We start from the raw sequence: 12,441 nt of genomic DNA, 5'->3' as shown, positions 1-12,441 counted from the left end.
AAAAAGTTGGAAGATTAAAATAATTAGTTGGGTCCTTAATTTTCTAACCAAAAATTAAAAAAATAAATAAATTAAAGGGGAAGTTAGAAGTCGAGTATCGTTTATTTCAATTTGTAAGTGAGAAGTCTCTTTTGAGTGGTTGATGACCTAGTGATTAAAGTTTATTTATTTAATTCATTGTGTCTTGATTTTAAACTTTTTTTTATATAAATTTATGTAGAATATCATTTGTAATATACAAATAAATAAGTTTAAAGTCTTGTATTCAAATTACATGGACGAATAATTCAATACTTAGCTACTATTAGTATTATTGGCTGGTTATGTGACTTATCCATATCATGCCACTATAGTATAATATCTTTGTATGAAAAGAAGTGATCTTTTGGTATGGTGGCATATAATTTTTAATCTGTTAAATACATTTTGAATATATTAGGCTATAGGTTATTTATTTTATTATTTTAAAGAAGCGATACTCTAAATTATTTTAATACGTAAAAGTAGAGATTTAGACTGTTATACATAAAATGTTTGGATTAAAACTATTCTAAGAAGATGAATGCTAAGAGGAATCTTTTAAAAGTTATACTCTCTTTGTTATCTCTGTCACCACATAGTTAACATCAATTTTTATGTCAACATTATAAAATATTGTGTCGAAAACATAAGATAGCAGAAAATCTCTGAAGAGTCCCTCTTTCGAGAAACTCATTCATCCCAAATGAATTAATGAAAGTTTGTGTTGTTAACATAAATTAAATACTTTCTACAAAACAAATTAAGTGAATCCAATCATTTATATCAACTTTTTAATGAGTGGCCCATACTAGCATTACTCATTCCTTAAGAATTTGGAAGAGCTTTGTTTTAAAAAAAAAAAAAATTGAATTTGGAAAAGCCTTGAAGGAAATGTCAATATAGAAAGCTTGCTAATACAACAACCCCACCTTTTGAGATTTAACAAATTATTTGGCAAAGTGTGAAGTTTGTTTTCTTCGAAGATCATGCAAGGCTTACTATATTTGGTTATTTGACACTTTAAAAAAATATACAATTTGGATAATGTTATTCACACACTTATTTTTACTTTCCACACATAATTTGTTAATTTCTATAATTTGATATTCTTCAATTCATTCATTATGATCTGATAGCCGAAAATTAAAAAGAATGTGTGAGAGGTAAAAAGAGATGTGTGGACAATACCACCCTATAAATAATGCTAGCGAAGCAATTTTAGCAGGGTGCTTTTATGCCTATTAATATTGTAACCTAGATTGTTGGAGTTGGTATTTATACTCACCTTTGCTAGTACTAGATCATCCATACAAGTTTAGAATCTTTAGTTTTATGGAATTGTTTCTAAATTTCCAATTATTACACAATAGAGATGCCATCACACTAGTATATGCCAAGAAAATAGTTTGATATTATGCATCTTTTAATGATTGTTTAGGAGAGTATTGTCACTCTCAGTTGAAAAAAGCATATATAGATGTCAACACATGTACCAATAATCCATATTTTACTTATTTAGATAATTCACAGTTCATTCTGTAAAAAAATGAGTAATTCTACCAATAACGTTTCAATGATTAGCAACGATAAATTCGTCATCTTTCAATGGATGTTAGGTGCATTATGTTGACACATTTCTAGCTATGCTTTCACTGAGCTTGAATCAATAAACTAAACTCTAACGTAGCAAGTTTTTGTGAATCCAAATTTAAAAGGGCGTTTTAACGAAAAATCCGCAGTAGTGTTCACTTTAACGAAAAACCACATTTTTATACTAAAAAGTCAAACCTGGTACTATTTATTTTACCCTTTATTTTGTCCTTATCATTAAAACTCAAAATTTTCAAGCATTTTTTCATTAATTTTCCTAATTTAAAACTTAGATATTTTCAATCAAGTATTTAGCAAAAAAATTCAAAACCAAAACAAATATGTATAACACCATGGGACCCAAATCTAACACATTGATTGTGGACTTATAATTGATATAGGGATAGTTTAGTAAGAAAAAATATTAAACAATAACAATAACAATTCTTTTTAAAATGTAAAAGGAATAAAGAACAAAAAGGGCGTCCTGCAAGTCAATGGCAATGGAGAGAAATTTAAAGTAACAAGAAAATTCAGGTGCATTTTCGTTACAACTTACAACTAATAAATTTACATTCGTTCATTTTATAGGAAGTCCGGTAATAATGATTGTATTGTTAAATAACGTAAATTTTATGCAAAATTTAATTGTTGTAATGATCTATTATATCTTTATATACAAAATTTAACCGTTAAATTTTCAAATCATTAAGTAGTGCATACAATCAAAGAAAACTAATCTACAACGAGTTTTTATTTTTATTTTTCACTACAAATCCAGAAATGGGGGTAAGGTGCGATGGCAAGTGCCTTCGTCCATGAGCGGTAGGTCTCGGGTTCGAGACTTGGGAGCAGCCTCTCCATAAATGGGGGTAAGGCTAACCGACATTCACCTCTCCCAGACCCTGCGTAAAGCGGGAGCCTTGTGCACTAGGTACGACATTTTTTACTACAAATCCAGAAATTGCTAGCAACTCAACGTAAACCCAAAAAATAAAAAATAAAAAACAAAAACAGAAAAGTAAAGCAAAAATGGAAGATATATTTACCATATTACCCCTGTATGTCGTGTTGACTGAATACCCAAGCTTGAATTGTCTCCTTTTTATTTTATTTTTTTATAAATAGAAGAATTTTCGGTAAGACAACGAGCCTGTGAGAACCTCTACCCCTCCGCCTCTCTCTCTCTCTCTCTCTCTCTCTCTCTCTCTGGTCAGCCACACTCCACCACCACCACCACCCACCACCCACCACCGCCACCTTCATCCTTCTCTCTCTCCTCTCTCCGAGACCACCACAATCAGCTCACAATTTCACTCTCACACACAACCGTTTCGTTCCTTGCTAAATTTCCGCCGCAAACCAGAGCAATGCCGGCACAGAAGCGCACCCACGAGGCCATGGAAGATGATCCTCCGCAGAACTACCGAGAAAACAGCCACGAAACGCCGCAAGACGAAGAGGGTACGTCTTATTTCTTCCAACTCCAGATTCGTCCAACCCACCGCTTACAAACACCGTACACGCACGTTTCTTCTTCCCCGTTACATGGTTTTTGGATTTTTGCTTCTCTGATTCTCTGTGCCGTTGCTTCATCTGTTCTTTCTCCTCCCTTTTGCTCCTCAGAGTCCGATCGAAGCCCGTTACAGAGCGCCGAAGAGAAAGACGAGTGAGCCTCTCTTTTTTCTTCATTGCTTTTCTCGTTCTTCTATTTATGGTGGTCGTTTCCGTTGATTGTGTAAGTGTTTGATGTTTGAATGCTGTGTGTGATTTGGGATCTGCATGCTTTTCTTCGTGCTGGGTTTTGTTTTCTTTTGTTTGTATCAATCGAGCTGTTGCTGGGTTTGAGCTGGGTGGATTGACGTGTGTATGTGACTGTGAAAGCAATGACTTTTGGGTTGATGTGGGTTTTCTCTTCTGTTTTTCTGGGATGGATTGTTGAGTTTGGGTTGGGAAGAAGGTTGGTGGAGTTGGGTTTTGGATCTTTTGAATTCGAGCTTCAAGTTCCATCGTGCATGGGCGGTTCAAGCATGTTGCCCAATCTGGTTTGCTCATTAGCTGCAGATTCTGATCCGAATTTTCACTTCGCTTCATGTCTTTTGTTTCGATGATTGTTGGGTCATTTCGAGCAGAAATCCTCACTCTCTCAGTCTTGCCCGATAGTGTCTTGGTTTTGTTGGCGCTTGGCTGAAGGAACAAACAATCTGCTTACTATACCGGGTTCTCATTGTTCTGCTAAACTTCCACAGAAAAGTGTTTTACTTACAGAATATTTACCACCAAGCTTGCTAGTTTTTACTCGTTCGATATAATTGTTGCCATGTTTATAAAAGAAAGCAACTAACGTTCTTATTTTCCTTTTTGGGTATGGTAAACAATGGCGACAATAACGTGAATATGCACGCTGAATTGGGCATTTGTATGCTTGCAAAATGCAACCCCACAACATGCAGCAGTCTATGTTTTAGTTTCGATATGCATGTGTGTTGTCCAGGCTGGTAAAATGATATGAAAAGTTTCATGTAACGAGGGATTTATGCTTGAGGATGAAGTCAATATTTTGAAAAGATCAGTGATTTATTTTATCTGATCTTTCCGCAGAAGCTCTGTACTTTCATATTTTTTTTCTCTTTTGTGCCAGCCTCTGTATTTCCCTCCAAGAAATTGAAGAACGGAACACTTGGCGCAAAACCAATCAAAGCGTGCAAAAAATTAAACTTGCACATAGGGCAACCTACATATTATACATTACATCTGCTCTATGATAATATTTTCTTTTTGTTGGTAATGTATACAGATTTGTCATAGTGAAATTGGCGGAAATTCGGAAAGAAGTCCAGTGCCCTATCTGTTTAGGTATGTCTTTGGGATACTAAATTTTGGATTATAACTGAATCAATATGGCAAGTAAGGCATTTTGATCTCTTCTGGTTCTATTTTTTAAGAGATATTATTGTTGGGTACCAGCTTAGACCTAGTTTGGGAGTGAGGTGCTTAAAAAAAAAGCACCTATGAAAAAAAGATGTGAGGGTTTTAGGTGTTTGGTAAACTGAAAAAAAAGGGCTTATTTTGAAAGCTGCTGTGAGAATAAGCTGAAATTAAAGGAAAAAGCTGAAGCTGCTATTTGCAGCTTTGGAAAACTGGCTTTTTTTCAAAGCACATGGAGCTACAGTGCCCCTTTAATGAAAAGACCCACTATCAGACTGCTTTTTTTTCCAAAAGCACTTTTACAAAAAAGTTTACCAAACGCTCTGCTGCTTTATTTCACAGCCGCTTATTCTCACAGCAGCTTTTTTTCAAAGCACAGCAATACCAAACCAGCAAAGCTCATTATCTATTATCAAAGGGAAGTTGATAGTTCAGTTCTAGAACATCATAGTGGGTTTGCATGCTGTTATGTTGCAGCATTGATATTAGATTATCTTGAAATGCCACTGTCTTAAAACTTTTCTTGTAAACAAGTCAGAAATATTGGTTTTGTTAACTTGTCAGAAACCATATATTGTATGTACCACTTTGTCATGGCCGAAACATCAGCTACCTAAAAGCAGCCTTATTGATGTGCTAAAACCATTCAGATGGTCTTGATCTATGTCAATTGTGCAGGCTGAAATTAATGTACAAATATTGAGAGTTTTCACATCCAAGAGTTCTTCATTCATATTAGATTTTTTCTAAAAACTGAGACAATGAATCAGACTATATAAAGTAAAGTACTCATTGGTCCCTTTTACACTCGTACATTGTATGAGATCTCACCAATGTTGTGGGTGCGGGCTAGTCCTTTTAAGCGTTTAACTCATAACCAGGACCATAGCCACATACTTTCCTTTTCATTTGCATGATATAAGCATCAGCTCTTGTGCTCTTTGGTATCCATAGGGATCATTCGGAAAACAAGGACAGTGATGGAATGCCTGCATCGCTTCTGCAGGGAATGCATTGACAAGTCCATGCGCCTGGGGTATGCTTTCTTGTTATACAAATTTTGTTTGATGATGTCACAAAGTACTAGATAGTTTGAACTCATGGCCTGATTTCTCAATCTAATATTTAGACTGGTAACTGGCTTTCGCTGCAGGAACAATGAATGCCCTGCATGCCGCACCCATTGTGCTAGTCGTCGCTCTTTGAGAGATGACCCAAACTACGATGCCTTAATTGCAGCTATATATCCAGATATTGACAAGTATGAGGAAGAGGTATTATGATGCTGATCATCTCATACTGTGAATTTTTTTTTTTTTGTAAGTTACATTTTAATTGAGAGCACTGATATTTGATTATCTCCTCTAGGAATTGGCCTTTCATGAAGAGGAGAAGGCTCGCAATAAGCAGGTGAAAATTTCAGTTTTCAAGTTTCTGTTGGGGTTAATATGTATATATTTTAATTGGAAGTCAACCCCAAATACAGAAAAATAACAAACTACGAATTATTATAGTTTTCTCGTGCAATTGATGAGTTCTCTGATTTTGTAAAACCCTGGAACAGTAATTCATTGGAACTTTGGTTAAGACTTGATTATCTACTTGTATGTGGGTCTTATCTGTGTCCTATTACCGAAAATAATGCAATTTCCACATAACCTTTGATGTGGTTTTAATAAGGTATTACACTAGAATCATCGTGTTTCATCATTTAGGTGTTACATGTCACCACGAAGTTAGTGGCAAAACTGTACAGAGATTTCTTTTTGTTCCTAGTTTGTTACTTCGGGTGCTTGATTTTTGAGCTTATTTGCACAGATCCAAGCTTCCATTGCCCAGACATTTCAACGACAAACCGAGGCACTAGGAAGGAAACGAACAACAGCTAAAGCCACTGCAGCTGCATTTATGAGGAGATCACGGGGTAGCTATCGAAATGCGAGGGGGAGAAGGAACTATAGAAATGTTGCTGAACATCATGGGTCCGATGACACTGAGGATATAAATGGTGATGATGGCAGTAGAGATTTATCTTCTGGTGATGAGCGCACAGAACCAAGACCAAAGAGATCCAAAAGATGGAGAGGAGGTCGATATTATCAGCCCTCGTCGGCAGCTGCTAATGCAGATAGTGATGATGAAAATGATTATGAAATGAACAGATCAGAGATTCTGGGTGCATCTGTGGGGCGTGTTGGCAGCTCAGAGAGGCTTTCCTGGGGAAAAGGTGGCATGCGGAGTCATACACGGTATGGCAGTTCAAGTGGTGGCAATGGTAAAAATGCCAGGAACATCCGCCTCTCTAGGTTGGTAGAGTATCTTCGGAACTCGGGAGATAATGATGACGAGGTAATTTAGAGTTTAGGCCGACGATCTTGTCATGACTCTTCTCTGCTAGGGGACTGAGTAGTACCCTTTCGAGATCATACCTGCACACACGCTATGTATATATGTGTATTTAGAATTTTTATCTGGCAATCTGCTTCGGTACTGTGATGGTTGGATCAAGCGTTTCTCATTTTTTTCAGTTGGACATCCACCTCCTGCTTGTTTCTCTCGATGAGCAAAGAATACCAAGTTTGCAGCGGCCATATCTTTGCTGCAGGTCTACCCTTTCAGTTGGACATTTATGTCAGGTAATTCTTCCACTCACTGCATTTTTCATTTGGTAGCACTTCACTATCTGAAGGCTTCCATCACTATACTGAAACTAGATTTATTTGTATACAGTATGTAGCTCTCCGAACCGCTTCTCAAGCTGAAGAAATTGAAATATACTTGGTGAAAGAGCTGCATGCCGAATTCGGTCATTCAACTGCCACCAATATTAAAATTTCCAAGTCTCTTGTTCTAGATTCAAGCAAAGAAAACCTGCAACTTTTAAAGGAGGAAGAAACTTTGGCAGAACTTAGGACTCACAATCTCATTCCGGGCTATCTGGTGAGCACTTCCTTCAAAGTTCCCACCATTGACAGTCGATAGAGCTAGCGAAAACTTGTGCGTGACAAAGGCGTGCGCGTCAAGAAAGAAAAGTTTAAAGTTCTTAAAAATTCCTACACTTCTTTTAGTATTCGTGCTAATTTGTGTGATTTTTTCAGATTTTGGCATATCAGAAGAAATGGAACTGAAGCCAACGATGGCGAAAAATCTGTAAACAAGTGGTTCTGCTTCTTCTTCTTTCCCTTTAATGTTTTTTTATAGTGTTCACTAAGCTGGCATATGTTGTTGAATAGAAGACAGTGTCTGTTTTAGAAGCTCGCCAAGTACACAAATGGTGTGAGCAATTTAGATGCAGATGAAAATCTCCATATCATGTTCCGAGCTTGTTACCAACTCAACTCTTATATCATGGACTTTATGGATTTCCTTCGAGTCTTCAAAATAGTCTTTTGAATCAGGCAGCATACCGAAGTTGAAAGTACACTCGCTCTCTCTAGATTTACATGCATTGCGGGACCGCCACCAATAATACAGTGTGGGGAGGTTAAAAAGTAAAGTATTGCATTATTGGCCAGGAGAGATTTCTCGATGCGACCGTCACACGAAATAATATATTATTTGTATAAAAATACGTGATATATCATCTGTGTTTTCGTTATAATTAAAAATTTCTCATTAGCAAGAGATGTTACAGTGGGTTTCTGAAGAGATGGGTCGAGAACGTGGCCTGGTTGAAAACTTGAAAATAAAATTTTCAATCAATTATATTATCACTTGATGTATCGTGTACTTCACATACTAAAAAATAAATATAAAATATATACATATATAAAAAAAAAACCATTTCAGAGGGTGTATTGTAATTTCCCCTTCTGATGGGTCCCACTCACCAACCTCCATGTCACGTCTCAATTGCAATACTCTCTCCCTATCCATTCACATGTGGATTCATTTACATTGACGATAATACAAGTTAGAACATTACACATTACAATGTAAGTGAAGATAATTCTTTTTGTCAAATACCGTTTCACTTGTATTATAACATATGATATGACTACATATATTTTCAATTTACTAAAAAAATTTTGCGTATGATAATCTCCACATCGGTGACACCACCAACTAATAACCCCACATATTTTGTGAAAAAGTTAAAACTGCCTTAGTTTTTTCCTTCTTTAAAATGAGTTATTAATTTAAAATACTTTCGCAATAACGTATTTAGGGGTATAAAGTCCTCCCAATCCTCTTTGAATTCTAATCCCGTTTAGGGATAAAACCCAAATAATTAAGTGCATCATAACATTTAATAACATAGAAAATAATATTTATTTATTTAATTATAGTAAAACACGACAGCAACTCCTCACCACCATCCAACGGTAGATCTGACCAACAAAGAGTCATCATCACCGCACAAGTGTTCATACAATCTCACTCACATTTCATAACGCCTAAGAGTCTAAGACAGTGAGCTCTCTCTCTCTGAGGAAGCCCTAGTTAGAAAATTCAAAAGGACACCTAATCACATAGCCATCGGAAAACCCTCATTGGGGCACGTGGCAAACACTGAGATGAAAATGTTCACTATTTACATGCAACCCCCGGTGGCTGCTGGTCAGTTCAGTTGTTTGTTCATCACCTTAACGATGATGCTTGCTCCTGGTCTCCCCACTGTAGAGCCTGTGAGATCAGATCGTACGTTAAAAGATTTAACCCATGACAGCAACAAGAAAACATATAGATCGAAACCCAACAAACAGATCATTGATCTACGGCTTAGATCAACTAACTTACGTTAATTTTAGAAATATGCACAAGAACCGGCCATAAACCTGTGTTAAACTGTTCTAAAAATTCCCGCTTAACCCTGCTCGGCGCTAGACAACTAATCACTATCCCAATCAAACTGTTCTATTTTGTAGTTTACGATGAAATTATATATATTTTAAGTATAAATACATTTATTTACCCGAAATATAATAAATTTGCTAAAATCCACCAAGACCCCTAGACGTTAGGCTCCAATCTGTTGCCCGACTAGCACGTCCTTATGGACCCTACGATAAAATGGAATGAAACTAGACCGACAATAAGCCGTAAACAGTGCATATAGTATCCTTATCTGTATCTTTCGGTTATTATTTCGGTTAAAAGTTTGTAACCAGTTTTGTAAGTTACTAGGGTTAGGCTACGTATACATACCAGTCGTAGACAGTGGGAGAGTTGGGCTGTGGCTTGTCGAAAACCTGGTTACCCATGGATTTGGAGGCAAGGTTGCTACCAGGGTGGAAAACACTCCTCCAAACGTTGTCTTTAGCACGAGCAGATACTGGTGTGCCTGGGGTTCCTGGGGTTCCTGGTGTTCCCGGGCTCATCGGCATCGCCAACTTGCTCGACTCTCCTTCCCCTTCTACACATCACCAAATTAATAATTTTTAAAACCCAGAACAAAAACATCTAAATACATAGCAAGTAACATATTAAGAAGCGGTAAACTTCATGTCAAATAGAAACATGTGCGATCGGATAAGAAAGAACGAACGTCGTGCTCAGAGAATTACAACTGAGTACCTTTTGCATTCAAGGGCCTAGGAGACACCTTCCTAAGCCTGCCGAGGCCGCGTTCCGGCTGAGGTCCGGCGACAATATCATCCCAAAGCTTTTCAAGAAGAACCATTTTTGCTCTCTCTCCCTCTCTCTTCGTTTCTTCTCTTTTCTTTCTCTCTCTCTCTCTCTCTCTCTCTTTCTATCTGATGGTCTTTGGGGCTAGATGGTTGTATTTATAATACAACTTGAAGCTAAAATATCTCATCCCTCATTAAAATTTTGCTAATTTGCCATCTTTTGTTTTGCTACTTCCAGCTGGTAGCATTAACATTTAATCACGGATTATTGTGGGCAGTGCGTAGGGTAACGATTAGGGATTGTGTTTTGTTTTCACACACATTTCACTTCGTACATAATTTTATTAACATTTAGTCATTAGTTCCTTTTAACTTATTCAATTTAACTGCAAAAATTATACAAAATTTGTGAAAAATGAAAATAGGTACGTAATCTAGCGATAATTGTTTTATGATGGCTATAGGACAAATGATAGTAGAGAAAAGGACGAAGGAAACCAACAAGGTCCTTTTCGGATTCTTTTGATGATGATCTTGTAGTTTTGTAAATCGTGTTCGTTTATCTTACATTGTACGATCAGTTTTGTTAAATACTATTTATGTTTATTTTTAAATAAAAATATTTAAAAGAATTTATGATAACACGATTTACGATAAATAAATACAATTCACAAATTTTTTAGATCCTCGCAGCAGCGAGAATCCGGACTCCGAGGGAAATGGATAAGAATGAAGACTTGGTAAATGTGGGTCCCGCCAAAAAATATCCATCACATATCTAAATGTGATTGAGTTGGGGCTTTGCTTCACAAGTGTACGCTCACTTTACAAATACTTGTCCTATTCCTCAGAGCAATGTGGGGCCCACACAGTGATGGGAGAGACAGGGCTCAGATTGACACGTTGGAACCTCTTTTGTTGTCAAGTAGACTAAAGTTATCCGTATATTAGTGCTATTTACACATTCTATTTTTACAGGCTCACGTTTTTATTTTAGTTTATTACCGTTTGATAAAACTGTAGTCAATTCCGCTATAGTATTGCTATCATAGGAAGTGACAAAAAGGTTAACGTTATCAAGTTTCAATAGTAAATGTGAGAGCTGCTTCTATGAGCTTTTTAATTGAGTTTTTAAAATTTAGAGACAAGTTAGCAAAATCGTAGTACAAACAATTAGTCAGTCGTTGCTCCAATAGCATTGTACCTAAGGAATACCAAGTGCATATATACGTTTGATTTTAGGGAGTTTTAACGAAAAGCACATTGTAATGTTCACTTTAACGAAAAATCATATTTTTACACTAAAAAGTCGAACCTGCTACTATTCACTTTACCTTTTATTTTGTCTTTATCTTTAAAACTCAAAGTTTTCAAGTCATTTTCATTAGTTTTCCTTTGATTTTATTGTCATGAAAACAATTAGGTCATCCCTTCTGCATGACAAAATTTGGCAGACCTGAGGCCCAGGCCCAAAACCCACCTTCCAAATCCACCTCTCAAATCCAACTAATAGACTCGTTTTCAAGGCCCAACAATCAATCCAATTTGCCCTTTCAAGATCATTCATTCAAACGAAAATTAATGAATACTTGAATTTTGATTGTCCAACGTTATATTCACATTAAGTGATAATAGAATAAATTAGTATGGCACTTATCATTTACAAAATTCAAACCTAAAATTTAAGTTACGAGAAATTTTTTAAGAGAAACCAAAACTTGTACATCTATTGGAGGAAAGATTCTTCAATATGTCAGCACACGAGCCGGTACGTCATATGTTATTATATAAGTAAAGAAAAATTTATTTTTTGAAGTGTTCCTCATGTGGTGTATCGCCGAACACACTGAAAATTTTCTCCAATTAAAGAGAGTTGAGATCCCTATTTTAGACAAAGACCACTCCGCCAACAAAACCATTAAGCTAGTTCTTAATTAGGCGATTTAATTTAATTAACATTGCCATCCTCGGTAACATCAGCTTCGTAAAGCAAAGTTTTGTAACCAAGCATTAAAAAACATGTTGAGATCAAAAGCACCAGACACAACTTCCATGGAATCTGGAACCCTCTTTCTTTTTTTTCGATTGTCTGGAATCTTTTTCTTTAAGGTTTTACAGTCGGCATCCGGCCACCCCCACAACCACATCATATAAAATTACAATCTCACCAAATTCAATACCACCTTATTCTTTCTTTACCTTTTGACACCGGCTAATTCTTTGGTTTCATCCACGCCCATACCCTACAAGCCTACAAATTGCCTGGCCTGCTGTGAACATCAACGAGCCTTTGTCGCAATCAAGTACGAACTCATCACAAATGTATAGACTT

General features: G+C 36.4%; 2 protein-coding genes across 3 annotated transcripts; one reads left to right on the top strand and one right to left on the bottom strand.

Annotated features, from left to right (window-relative positions):
• The first annotated feature begins 2,719 nt into the window (after positions 1–2,719).
• On the top strand, positions 2,720–7,921 carry LOC103446383 (putative E3 ubiquitin-protein ligase RING1a). Its single transcript, XM_008385478.4, has 10 exons — positions 2,720–3,075; positions 3,238–3,280; positions 4,409–4,467; positions 5,494–5,575; positions 5,693–5,813; positions 5,908–5,949; positions 6,358–6,888; positions 7,068–7,175; positions 7,270–7,479; positions 7,638–7,921. Exons 1-10 carry the CDS (start codon positions 2,982–2,984, stop codon positions 7,665–7,667), a joined length of 1,320 nt encoding a protein of 439 aa, XP_008383700.1. The 5' UTR covers positions 2,720–2,981; the 3' UTR covers positions 7,668–7,921.
• Positions 7,922–8,787: 866 nt separating this feature from the next.
• LOC103446384 (auxin-repressed 12.5 kDa protein) lies at positions 8,788–10,359 on the bottom strand. Of its 2 annotated transcripts, none has more exons than XM_008385479.4 (3): positions 10,057–10,359; positions 9,688–9,895; positions 8,788–9,165 (listed from the first exon to the last, which is right to left on the bottom strand). In XM_008385479.4, the coding sequence occupies exons 1-3, from the start codon at positions 10,160–10,162 to the stop codon at positions 9,126–9,128; spliced, it is 354 nt and encodes a 117-aa protein (XP_008383701.1). In that variant the 5' UTR covers positions 10,163–10,359; the 3' UTR covers positions 8,788–9,125. The 2 variants fall into 2 exon arrangements, with proteins under 2 accessions (XP_008383701.1, XP_008383702.1); XM_008385480.4 differs by having other exon boundaries at positions 9,688–9,892; positions 10,057–10,249.
• Between the last annotated feature and the right edge of the window lie 2,082 nt (positions 10,360–12,441).

This window comes from Malus domestica, chromosome 10 (genome assembly GCF_042453785.1).
Source record: "Malus domestica chromosome 10, GDT2T_hap1".
NCBI classification, from domain to species: domain Eukaryota; kingdom Viridiplantae; phylum Streptophyta; class Magnoliopsida; order Rosales; family Rosaceae; genus Malus; species Malus domestica.
The sequence above is the reverse complement of the archived record's forward strand: the minus strand, read 5'-3'. Positions and strand labels throughout refer to the sequence as shown.

Bases quoted from the DNA above. Each gene is read 5' to 3' on its own strand.
- LOC103446384 (XM_008385479.4), bottom strand. From the start codon at position 10,162: ATGGTTCTTCTTGAAAAGCTTTGGGATGATATTGTCGCCGGACCTCAG. The intron at 9,896-10,056 runs GTACTCAGTTGT...GGTGATGTGTAG, and splicing joins TAGGCCCTTGAATGCAAAAG to AAGGGGAAGGAGAGTCGAGC. The intron at 9,166-9,687 runs GTATGTATACGT...CTGATCTCACAG, and splicing joins TCTCCCACTGTCTACGACTG to GCTCTACAGTGGGGAGACCA.
- LOC103446383 (XM_008385478.4), top strand. From the start codon at position 2,982: ATGCCGGCACAGAAGCGCACCCACGAGGCCATGGAAGATGATCCTCCG. The intron at 3,281-4,408 runs GTGAGCCTCTCT...TAATGTATACAG, and splicing joins AGCGCCGAAGAGAAAGACGA to ATTTGTCATAGTGAAATTGG. The intron at 4,468-5,493 runs GTATGTCTTTGG...TGGTATCCATAG, and splicing joins CCAGTGCCCTATCTGTTTAG to GGATCATTCGGAAAACAAGG.